This window comes from Muscardinus avellanarius (genome assembly GCF_963383645.1).
Source record: "Muscardinus avellanarius genome assembly, chromosome: 8".
In the NCBI taxonomy this organism is placed as follows: Eukaryota; Metazoa; Chordata; class Mammalia; order Rodentia; family Gliridae; genus Muscardinus; species Muscardinus avellanarius.
Window position 1 is genome coordinate 16,551,430 of NC_137794.1, and position 13,411 is coordinate 16,564,840.

Sequence of the window (13,411 nt, forward strand, 5' to 3'; positions counted from 1 at the left end):
CTTTTAGTTTTTCTAATGTTTTATTCTACCAGATTTTCCTTATGTGCATATTACAGAATTTCCAATACTTTACTAATTTCAGAATACTAGCTTAATTCCTAGCCATCAATCATTTTGAAGCCCATTCTGAAACAATATCATATAATAAAATGCCATCTGCCTTAGCGTACCAAATGTTCTCTCTTCTTCACACAATTTCTTAAAGGCCTTCTCCTTCCACCAGGTCTTCAATGAATAAAAAGGCAGTTTCTAATTTTTGTGTTCCAGAAAAGGAAACAGACTGAAGATATGGACGATCCTGAATCTAATTTTACGCTTACATAAATTTCTCTGTATAACATTTACCTGTATAAGCATGTCACAATATGTTATTCATCTACTATTTGCATTTTATATCAATACAATTAATGCACTGCTGTGTGTATATAAAATTCCTTAAACTTCTTGGAGAAAAATAATTTAAAGGAAACAATTCTAGAGTAATTTAGTTATTTAGCTCGTCTAAAAGTCTTTCAAAGAAATATTTGGGTATCCTTACTCTTAAATAAGTAATGTTTTCAAATTGTTGAATAAGTCAATGTCCTGTGGCTGTATTTTGATGCTTCTTCACAACTTTATTGCATAGCTTACCTTTGATTTGTGGCTATTTAAAAAAAATCCAAATTGATTACATTACCCTCTAAACTCTATCTAATGTAAGGGTTTAAGCTAGAATATATTTTCAATGAACGTGAACACTACTTTATCCATTCTTTTTCTCAAATTTAATTTTTTTTTCCTTTTTTCTCTTTACTGTGTTTGTCACACAGGTCCCCCCTCCTGAGCTGCAGTCAAGGTCCAACATTATCTAACATACAATTCAATGAACCTGCTAAAAATATCTACACTCTAGAGAAAACACACTTATTCTGCTGTTCTATAAGAAGAGTAAAATCTAATCTTTAATGCTTTAGAGGAAATGGGCATGAACTGTGCCATTTCTGATAACAGTACAATAACAGCAACCAATCTATTTCAAAGTTATTAAATCCTAAAGTCTCAGAGTCTATAGATAACATTTAAATCAGGCCATGTTGTGGCGTTATCAGTTTCTGACCAAATGTGAAATCTGCTCACTTTCAAATGTTAAAACCTATACTGCCTCGAGACACAAGAGAGGACCTACAGTTATGCTTTGTTTCAAGAAGATTTCAGCAAATGTAAGCAGTTCTATAGAATCATGAAAAGAAAAATGCCTCAGCAAATCAAACAAAGTTCTCTCATTCTTTGTCTGGATCAAAGAGAAACAAACTGAAAAATCCCCTTGTGCTCCTCTCTCAAAAACAATAATTTATATAAGGTGGTCAGAACATGGAGGCTATCTGCATGATCATTAATTCAATACTATTTGGAGTAAAGTATCCCTTTTACAAATCTACTTTTACATAATACACGTATTTTATGATATTTCATAGTAATTTATCCAGTACTTGCATTTGGGCACTTATTTCAAAAGCTAATGAAAATGATAATGCTAGTTTCTCAAGATAAACTTTGAGTATGTGGCTTTCCTTCAAAACCTGACCAAAACTGGGTCTTGTCTACAAGAGGCAGTCTGTGTAATGCTTATGGAAAAGCCTCTTAATGAAAAAGCATGGACATCAGCTCTATAATTTCTTTTCTGCATGACCTGAAATAAAACATAAGCTTAATTTTTTCTCATTTCTAAAACTAATTTTAATAAATATTTCATAAGATTGGTGGGTAGATTAATCATGGTAATACATACAAATCATCTAGTACAATACCTGGCAATGAACAAATTTACAACAAATGTGGACAATAATGATAATGAAGAATCTCTGAGTACCATTACCAGTAATAGTTATGGCCGCTAAGTTCCTGTGATATCACTGGTCTCTAAAATTTATGTAGAACCTTCCATACACTGTTACTGATATCACAATCATGTATACATATGCACATGTATGTATGTATGTGCAGGTGTCTAACCACACATGCACAATTATTAAACGCCCTAGATTACAAAACTCATAAATTAAACATTTGATACCTTTTCGTATATCAAGAGAACTTCAGAAGAGATTCATCAACACACATGCAAAAGGATGCATGTGATCATCTTGTGGAATGCAGTATAGTCAGTCCTAGCCCCACAAAATATGTCATCCAAACTACAACTAGACATCAGGAACTTTCTAGTAAATACTCTAAAACATGCGTTGCTCAGATGTTCTTAAATGTCTAGTACTGATGTCTTCTGCAAACCCCCTAAAAGTAGTGTTCATGAAGCAAATGCAAAGAAAGGAAATGTGCTACAAAAGATTTGTTTCCAAATAAAAGTTAATAGTTAATGGTGGGGCACAAAAATGCCTTGCCATTAAGTCTCAAATATTGGACAAAAAATATTCAATCATTACAGAACTTCCTACTTAAGAAAATGAGAAAATCATATAACATGGATATTGGATAACTTAAATTTGGGAAGTCAAATGCTAATCATTTGGTTTTAAAAAACAATTTCTGTAATAGTCTTATTAGAATTTATTGTTTCCTGAAAAATGGTATTTCAATCTATGAATATATTAAATTTCACATTGCTTATAACTTTAAAAAAGAAATAGATGTCTGAATATCATTCTGAGATACATTTATTAGCTGGACATCGTGATGCATGCCAGTAATCCCAGTACTTGGGAAGCTGAGACAGAATTATCTCATGTTTGAGACCAGCCTCAGCAATTTAAGATTGTCAGCAACTTAGCAAGACCTTGTTTCAAAAAAGGCTAAGGATGTGGCTCTCTACCTCTGAGTTTATCCACCAATACCACCCCCCTAAAAAAAGACACATTTTTTATGTTCATTAAAAAACAAACAAGTAAGTACACAAAGAAAGTTGATGGTATACTACACAGTTATTTCTAAGAATATCTAAAAATTAACTGAAGTCGATTTAATCACTTTTGTAGCTGCTTGGTAAGAAAGAACTTCAGACTGTGTTTAAAGAGAAACTGAAAACAATGATCAATCTTGTTCCCTTTCTCAGGTACTATGCCACAAACAAACACTGAAACAAAACTCTGAAATTGAATGGAAGAAAATATTGTGGCCATTCTCCAGAAGAATTTATTACTATACTTACTTAATAGTAACATATAAGCCAAAATATGTAGCCATAAAAAACTTATAAAGAAATAAAACACACAAATGACAGAGACTAAACATTATATACAAATGTAAGAAGATTTTCTAGAAGGTAGACAGAAGGAGCTAAGACTGGCTGGGTCTCTCAAGACATCAACTCAGACCTGAGAATGACATAAGAGTGATATACCTATATTTTCTGTGCTTCATAAGTGCTTAACTTGGTGCTATAAAAACTGGCAATCCAGAAAAAAATATCACCAAGGAAAACTTTGAGACAGCAAATATCTTTGTCCAGTCAAGCCAGACTTTTTTAAAAAACTCTTTCCTGCTCACTGCTGTCAAGAAAGATTAAGTAGAGAGCCCCAACTTTTAGCCTCATCCAATGGTACACAGGCACACTCTCCCTTTTGAGTGATATCAAAGAATACTGATTGAGGAACTGGGACTTTGTTTCCATAAACCAGTGTAGAGGCCTTCTGCAATGTCAGTAGAAACCACCTAGAGAAGGCAGCCTTCATCTCCTGGGCTCAACAAGGTGTCTTTTGCTAAGTCACAGTAATATAGAAGAGACCTCATGCCTGTTGAAAATTTTACCATGATATACCAGGAAGAAGGCCTCCCCATGCCTCCTGGTGTTAGTAAAACCCACAAAGGAAATAGTATTAAGTGGTCCTCTTCCTCCACCTAGGAGTACGGTTAATGGGTACCTAGTGGGGAGCCTGCAATTGTACCACCACCTGGAAGTATGAAAGTGCTATCCCCTCTCTCTCTGCTGGAATAGTGTCATAAGAAGTCTGCTAAAAATGTTTCAATAAAATCACATTATAAAATTAGGTAATATAACAGCATATTTAAAGTGTTCAGGATTCGACTGAAAAATCATATGTCACACACCAAACCAGGATAATCTCAACTTGAATGAGTAAAGGCAATCAACAGATGTCAACATAGATTATGTGTGACAAGGACCTTTGTGCAGTCATCACAGAAAGACTCCCCCAGGCCATGAGGATCGTAGGTAAAACAAGGAAAAGAAGAGTCTTCGCAACACATTGTAGAACTGGAGAAAAACCAAAAAGAGCCAAATGGGAATTTTGGAATTAAAAAACACGGTAACTGGCAGTTTTAAAACTTCTATTAGAGAGACTCAGCAGTCCCAATGAGAAGGCAGAGGGGGAAAAAATCAGCCACCTTAGGACAATAGAAATTATCCAAAAATAAGACATAAATCGATGGGCAGATTCTCAAGGGCCTGTCCGAGTATAGCAAAGGATATATTGCTCTTGTCAATGGAGTCCAAGATAGAAAGAAAAAAGAAAGCAGGGCTGAAAAAGTATTTGAAGCAGTTGGAAACAATGGTTGCAAGTATTATGGAGACAGAGGTGGGTATGACTTTAAGGGAGAAATATATTTTTGGTGGCAGATTAATTCTGTTCGTTGATTGTGGTAGTACATGAATCTGCAGATGATAAAAATAAATGTACAAGCTGGGTGTGATGACACATGATTGTAATCCCAGTACTTGGGAGGCTGAGATAGGAGGATTGTAAATTCCAGGTTAGCCTCAGCAATGAATGAGGTCCTCAGCCCTTTACCAAGTCCCGTTTCAAAATAACAAACATAAAATAGGCTGACAGTGTTTTTCAGAGGTAGAACGACCCTGGGTTTAATCCTGCAGACCAAGGGGGCAGGGAGGAAAGTCACAGTAAAACCCATTAATTTTCACAATTAATATGTTAGTAATTACAATGTTTTCTTTCACAAAAATGAATGAAGACATTCAAAGTGGCTCCCCATGGTTTCAAATAAGCAATTATAAAGTACTGAACTAAACAGAGATAGAATTCCTATAATTTTATTTCTAGAGGTATCTTCTAAATACATCATGGGAGACAGGATGGATACAAGGTTGGCATCATTCACTTAATAAATGTTTATTCAAGCCTCTGCACACAAGAATGAGGCAGGCATTATGGATGTAGAGACAGAAGTCATAGTTCTGGCTCTCCAGCTCAGAAGGAGACAGACTAAATCAAATAGAAGTACAAGCCACTCAGTGGAAAGGCAGAGAAGAAACCCAGAAGTTCATTTAATTTATAGGGAGGAAGTGAGGAAGCCAATGTGACAGGTCCCAACATGAGGGACACACTAGATATAGAAAAAGACAGAAGGGGAGACTGAATGTAAGTCATGTCAGAGGAGAAAGCAGAGAGGCCAGTTGGAGGCGGTTCTGAAGTGTGATGGAGAAAGGCCACTGAGGTGTACTCTGAGCTCCTCCTGTGCCACACTGTGCTGAGCACTACTGATATGAGGATGAGCAAAGCTGGCTATGCTCCTTGGGGGGCGTTCAGGGTCTAGTGAGAGACACAGGCACAAGCTAATAATTGTGAAAGGGTGGTAGCCTGGACAGAGATCTAGAGTTGCTCCTTATAAGAAATGGGGGGGATAATCTAGCATTATGTGGACAGATAGAAGAAGTAGGGGTTTTAAAGAATGAACTAGAAGTCGTTTATCTGAGATACATTCAGCAGAAAGGTTCAGGAGATGAGTCTGGAGAGAGGTGGGCTTGCTGTAGAAATGTCAGAGAGCATGGAAATGGGAATTATTAAAATGTGTGACATGGCCAGACTTCCATGATTTTGAATAAATCCTCCTAAAATTGTGTGTTATAGAATGGGGAGAGAAGGGGCTAGTGGATGGTCAGAGGACAATAAAAACAGTAGTGCTTACTGTTTAGAAGCCCAATGAGAAGGAACAGAATTAGAAAAAGATCAACAGTAGAAAGTACAACCAAAAAAAAAAAAATGATGGCGGGCTAGAAAATTTCTATTAGCTTCAGCAATTAATAGATGATTCTGTCACTTAGGGTTACCAGTTAGAGGACAGTGGTAAAGACAAAGAACAGACTACAGAGTTTTAAACAGGTAAGTTATGAAAGTGAGGCAGTTAGTAAGAACTGCTGTTATCAGAAGCTTGAAGGGAACCAGGGAGGTTAAGTGTCATGAACAATTCATTTTATTACTTTTGCAAGCAAAACACATATTTTAAAAGTTATTCCAATTTTATCATGTTGTCAGGATTCTAATAAATAAGGAGGTGTGGAGAAAGGATATAGCTTTGGAATGAGACCAAAGATAATGGAAAAGTCCATCTGGAACAGAAAGGCTTTGAAGAAAGAAAGAGTGCAGATGGGCCCCAGGTCTTTAGGTGGCAGCAAGTGAGCACCAGAAGAGACACTCACTTCCCTCAGCAAGGGAGCAGAATCACCTGTGTAGAGCCAAGGACCCACTGGCTCAGGAGGAGGCTGCAGGAGGCTTGGAATTACCCCTGAAAGGAGCAGGGCTAGTCAAGGTCAACGTAATGACTGGCAGCTGACCACTAAGGGAACATGATATTTTAAAAACCCTATGGAATCATTTTTCTCAAGATAATTTCTTCCTTAATTTTGTTAATGAGTTCAAATTTCATTCCACAGCGATTCAAAGAGTAAGGGTTGTTTTCCTGTGCAAGCTAGCTTCAAATTGAGGTCAGGCCCACAATGATATTAAAATCTTCAGGAAAATTTTAAAATAATTATCTTGGAATAAATTCTGCTTACATTTGTGTTATGTTTACATGGAATGTTGCTTATATTATCACAAGCAGAATTCCTCAATCTTAAAAGGATCCTATCTGGTGGATATGACATTTCCTGTTCTTGATGAATAATAAAAAAAAAAACCCTGAGTATCAGAGAGGTAAAATATAGAACATATCCAGTGTTTCACAGAAGGAAAAAGTGCCAATACTTAATCCTAAGTGTTTTGCCTTCTGAAATAGAATTTTCTACTATATTTTATACTTCTTAAAGTTCTATATCAAAGACAATTGAAATTTAATTTTTGTCCATGTTTGTTTCATATTTAGTAAGATAAATAAGATTTTCCTGAATCTCCTGGAATAAAAATAAGATATTACATTAATCAACAGAAAAGTCATTAAAGAATCATATGAATACTATCAGAAGCTGGATTTAGACAAAATACCAGTAAGTTTCACTAACTTAGGAACTTTTCAAGCTTTATGTAAAATATTTGAGGAACACAAATCTAAAATTCAAAATGGTCCCTATTGAAATTTTAAATATATTGAAGTCACTACAAGCCATTTTTGATAAACATTCATCTCTGCTGTTGCCATGTTCTAAAGAGATCATAATATATCTGCAAAAATGAAGGCCAAATGTAGAGCTCACCAAAATTTGAAAATAGCACCATGCATGCTTCCAAAATCAGATGGCCAGACTATATGGCAGTATTTTGTTTAACTATACCATGAGCTAACCAAACCCACAAGAATTCGACTGATATTTGTAATGAATTCAGGCTAGAAAGTCTTACAAAATACTCTCAATTAGACAGTAATTTATTAATACTCCTAAGAGGATGGAATCACCATAATTGAATCTATAAATTTAAACAGGTCTATTTCTGTCATCAGTCTTGCTTAACTGCAGATAAGAATATTTCCACGAACATACATTTTTGGCCCCTGGTCTTAATAATAGTTCAACAGACTTAAGAACATAAATTCATGCAGTGGCCCAAATAATGCATATGTTCCAAATTACATTACAGTGCAACAAATGTACTACTAATCATTTAAACTAGGAAGGAATAGTGAAAAGTTTCAAAAGTGTGCAGCCATTGATTTTTGTGCTCTGAATATAAAAACATCACTCCTTCGCATCAGCAATAAGTCTGGGTTTTAATTAGAATTGCCAAGAAACATATAGATCATCTAGTCCAATCCTTAATTTCAAAGACAAATAAACTGGGCCCAAAAAAGGGAAGCTGAACAAGATTCAGTTGGGTTAGAAGTGGAATTGAAATCCAAGTATCTGCATTCACAATTTAATGCATTTCCCAGAAGTAGCACAGACATAAATAACCTCATATAATTTCATCTGGCAAGCAAATGAAGAAGCTCAGTAGAACTTTAAGAATCATGCTGAGTTTGCTTCTTTATAATACTGAAAAATACCTTCCATAACAAATGGCTAAGTAAATAACATGAAATTATTGAATAACTATGTGTTACTTAATGACATTATAATTATGCAAGAAAAAGTATTTTAACTTATAAAATATTAACATTATTCAAGTCATTCCATTCAAGATCTTTTCCAGGTAACAATCAAGTGCATAAAATGCTTGAGTTTTTTCAGTAGTCTTCTCAGACTCATGTAGCAAACACACAGAGGAAACAAGGGCAACACAACAAAATAACAAACTCGTACTTTTAACTCCAGGGCCCTCAACTGTAAATGTAGCTGTCACACAAACACACCAAGCGTTGATTTACATCTATCATTAATCAAAAAGCAAAATAAATCACTGCGAAAGCTCAGTTGTTTCTATCATTGCCCTTATATGTGTTTGCTTCTGGAAAATCATTTGAAAGAACTGAATCATCTGGATCATTTTTATTACTCACTGTCTTGAGAGACAGTACAGCAGTGACTGAAACGCACCTCAGTGTGCACCTTCCTTCCAAATGAATATCTGTGTCAGGTTTATTTATAGCCACTGCCTTCAATCAGTGCACTTCCAGGTATGAGAAATAAAATCATCTCAACAATACTCTTCTATGGAGATCTGAAACAAAATCTAGAAATCTTAGCAACTGGCTTTTGAAAAGCTATCTATAGCATACAATGCACATGAAGATTCAGATTCTAAACACTCACCTTACACTCTTTAATAAGCACATGTAAAGAGCCCCAGGGACAATTAGAGAAGTAATTCAAACCCCATGCCTCTTATGCCATAACAATGTACTCTAAGATTGTAATCATCACCTCCTCCATTCTCTTTTCATCATTATGATATCTCTAAAATTTGGGCACCTTCTTTGTTTCTTAGATGCTTTTCTATTTAGGAGCTTTCCTCCTAATTCTTTACAAAAGCAGGACATGCTTCCCCCTGCTGGGAAAAAAATTAAATTACAAGGTCCATCTGAATAAATTCCTAAGTATTCAAGAAATCAAGTTCTTGGGAAGGATAAAATGTTAAGTAACCAGGTGTATGTCTCTTCCTGTTTTAATAGTTGAAAAAATACCTATACATGCTGCTCTGTTAAGGGTTTCTCATATGCATCTAATTAATTTGACAGTTTTGAGATACTAAAACTCACATTACTGACTGATTATTGAGCAAGCTGTCCCAAAGAGAACTCCAGTTGGTAAGTCAGAGAAAGTGATCAATTTGTAACTTTTGTTTTCACTTTAAAAATATCACATACTCAAATGAAGACACTTTGGGAAAACACACTGAATAAACTCGTTGAAAAAGCTTAGTTGCATTTTTAATCATCTTGAACTATAAGCATTAACTTTTAAATATCCCTATTATTTTTATATAATTATATTTTCTTAAAGTAGAAAAATTGTTTTTAATTAACTTCACTTTTCACTTCATTTTCTATGCATTTCCATTCAGTAACCAAGGAAATAGTAAAAATGATTGCATTTTGCTCCCCAATTACTCTTAAAAACTGTCTTTTCCTTGACAGCAGTTGAGTAATTTTACATTTCATATATTCTGATTATTTATAAAGCTAATAATTTTTCATGTAAACATTTTGTCATTATAATAAAATATCAAAATAGAGTTAATGTCTATACGAACCACTGATAGAAAATGTGTTTATTCCCTGTACAACTAAGTCTCATAAACACTGTAATGCTGAGGAGCTGGAAGAAAGGAAGTTGTCACTTCTAATTTTGTTGTAGGTAAGTACAGAACAACCCAAGCTACAAAACTGCACTGAAGCCAATTTGATGATGAAGTAATTCATTATTAATGAAGCATTCATCCAAAAATTTCTGCAGTTTTAAAAGGCGTATATAGAGTACAATAAATATACTGGGTGTTTTAGTAAAGGACAGTATTTCAACAGAAACGGAATTATAGTGGTTCGTATTTCTGTCATTCAGAAGTTTGTGTATCCCTTTTGTTAAAAAAAAAAAACACGTTTCAAAGCGATGCGAGAGGCAAGATACATATGTTCCCATGGGAATGGAATCTCCTTTAACATTACAGGTACACAAAAGAAAATGTACGCTTGGTAGAACAGTTGATCAATTATAGTGTTCTCAGGGACCAGTATCTCACAGAGTACCCAATCATCACACTTCATAAGCACTTTGGCCTTTGCTTACCACATTCACATGAACACACGAACGTGCCCAGTTTAGATTAATTCTAAGAACTGTCATGGGAAAGACTTTTATTAAAGGGTACCAAAATCACTTCCCAAATGCAGCAAAAACATTTTAAAAACGTAAAACTGATCTCTGGCTAAGATGCCCTTACGACACCACACTGCTCACTGTTTACTTCCAAACTGATTTTGATTCCCCTTCCCTATGCGAAGTGAAAAATATCTCTATAGACCGCGTTATACTTTTTGGTGTCTCTGTCCATGGTCCTAACAGGTCACCAACCCACAGCCTTGAGACCTGGTAGCTTTGGTCTTTCCCAATTAAGACATAAGAAGGATCGCTGCTGCCCGCCGACCCGGGCTCCGCCGCCGAGCTGGAGGCAGCGTCTTCAGGGGGAGTTTCTGCGAAGGCGCAGACCCGCGTCGCCCCAACTTCACTCCCCCATCCCGACGCGGGGAGGTGGGCGGCGGGGCGGGCGCCCACCCGCGGGGCAGTCCTACCTTCAGCCAGGAGGCGCGACGCGTGCACAAAAGATGGATCCAGGCTATCTTTCTCTGCCATCAGCTCAGGCAAATATTTCTCCTCTTCCATAGCGCGGACTTCGGACCGTCCCCTGCGAAGCGCGGGGCGCCGCTCGCTCGGACGCGGGGTCGCGGGGCTCCGCCGCCGCCCTCGGCCGGCCGGCTGCGCGTCCTCCTCGGCCCAGCACCCAGCGCCCGCCCCGCCGTCGGGCCGCCCACCCGCGCCGCACCTGCGGTCCCTGCGCCGCCGGGGCTCGCGCAGACCCCGGCGCTCCAGCGGCCTTAACTGGGGGGCGGGGCGGGGCGCGGCCCACCTCTGCCCGCCACCCATTGGCCGCGGCGCCGACGGGGGCGGGGCGTCCGCGCAGGCCGCGGGCCCTCATTGGTCCGAGCTGCACGTCGGGTCGCCTTACTGGCAGGAGGCCGCTGCAGAGGGGAGGGGAGCTCAGAAGGTGCAAAAGCTTTCTTCTGGCAGCCCTTGCCTTCCCTGGTGATTAGGCATGCCGGGTTCTGTAGAACCCGCCGTCTGCCGAGGTTCCGAGGGTGGAGAGAGCGGAAAAGCTGCAGTTGAAGGGAAAGAAGCAGGTCCAGGACGGAGGAGGGGATGGGGATGAGCTGTGAGCCTCGGAGGGGGTGGGAGCGCCAGGGAAAGTCTCAGTAAGGTGGATGGACTTCACCTGCGATCCTAAGGCACAGGTGTCTCCTCTCCCCGCGCAGCTAGATGCACTCCAGCTGTGCAGGCATCGCCGGCGCACTGGGTCTGGAAAACGATAGAGACCGCTTGTGATCTGGGGCTGGTATTTCCGATGACCTACATCTTGGGGACACAGTAGGGTGTTCATTGATAAACATATAAAGCAGCTCCAGGGCGATACTGTTGTACAGCTACACGCTTCCAGTGTACAATCATGGCACTATTGAATTAGTTCTATTTATCCATCCATCCCTCCTCCTCCATTTCTATGGAAGGGGGTCGTGCTGAATTTTAAAAAATCAATTAATTAGCCACAGCGTTTGAAGGAATTGGAAGAATTGTATAAGAAAAAAAGAGAATAAAAATAGATAGTTAAGGTTGCTCTTGTTTTCCTCTTTATTTTACGTGTGACGTCTCACGGGTACTGTCGCTGAGCTACTTTCTATCTGTGTCACCTCTGTTTAAAGGAGAGTCAAACCCTCCTGCCATCACCTAGGATGAAGGCAAAGCCCATCCTCTCACAGTGGGGTCCTGAATCGTAATGTGTATACTCCAAATCTCCAAATGCAACAATCATTCCCAGGGATAAAGTCACTTCCATTTCTCCTTTGTTTTGGAATAGCAGGAACCAACTTTCCTACCCATAAAGTATGCCTAAACTTTTCCAAGTTCACTTACTGCATCCAAATCTTTCTCTTACTCATATTTTTAGGTGAAGGTGGGATAATATCTTGCATTTGTATAATGCTCAAGAAGTTGAAGAATCCTCACATCCATTATTTCAACTCAAAAAGAAAAAGCACTCTGAGAAACGTGGGCAAAGTATCACTTTCTCTGTTTTTATGGTGTGGAAGCTCAGGAAAGACAAAGAACCCAAGTCTCATACCTAGCCGAAGCTAACGTTGAGATTAAAAGTCTGTTTAGTGCCATTAGCTCCAGATTACACTATACCAACTTACCTTTCTGTATGTGACCTCTTTAACATATGTATATGTTAATTCAATAAATGTTTATTGCATATCGGAAGGGGTCTAGGGACTGTACGTGAAATTAGAGAAACACCAATAACAATTTCTTGTCATCATACAGATGTTTTCTAATAGTTGCAGACAAATAAACCAACTACACAAGAGAAATAGTAACCATGGATTGCAGTAAGGGACAAGAGTGGAATCGAGCAATCAATCAATCAACATAAGGAAGACTATATAAATAAATATATATATATATATATATATATAAAGATAAATGTATAAAGATATTATCTTAAATGTCACATAAGGCACTTAAAACCTAGCAGAACAGAAGAACCTAATTTTCTAAAATGTTCAAAAAAGGACAGTCCAGACAGAGGAAGTTATCCTACCAAAATTTCTGTGACAGGAAAAAGCTTAGACTATTCTTGGAATCAACGAGGGTCAATGAAACTATGATAATCTGTGCAAAATTGAACAAATGAGGGTAGAGCAAACTACCCAGAATTTGATGGATGAAAGATAATTTGGATCTCATACTAAATGTAATGAGACCCTAATGTATTGTTATCCCTCTGTTTATATGTATTTCTCAGCAGATACCTCTCTGGTTCTTAACTTACTTTCAAATAAGTTATCATTTAGAATTGGAGATGTGTGCACAGAAAACTTGCTATTTTATTCGACTTTATGCAGGATAGTCAGTAATTGAAGGGTCACTCACTTTGCCCCCAGTTTGTATGAGCGATACAAAAATAAAACAAGCTGGTGATCTTTAGAGATATCTAAGACCTGCCACAGCAGGCAAGGTTGAATATAGTGTCAACCTCAGCTAACAGATTGTAGCAGTTTTCGAGTGAATAGGAAAAGT

General features: G+C 37.9%; 1 protein-coding gene across 1 annotated transcript in view; it reads right to left on the bottom strand.

Moving 5' to 3' along the window:
- Nucleotides 1-10,942, bottom strand: part of KHDRBS2 (KH RNA binding domain containing, signal transduction associated 2) — a gene marked incomplete at both ends in the record, with an annotated part of 583,702 nt that extends 572,760 nt beyond the window's left edge. The window contains one exon of the mRNA XM_080700366.1: nucleotides 10,852-10,942. Coding sequence (XP_080556492.1) covers nucleotides 10,852-10,942 — 91 coding nt within the window. The remainder of the gene's footprint in view (nucleotides 1-10,851) is intronic.
- Nucleotides 10,943-13,411: the final 2,469 nt, after the last annotated feature.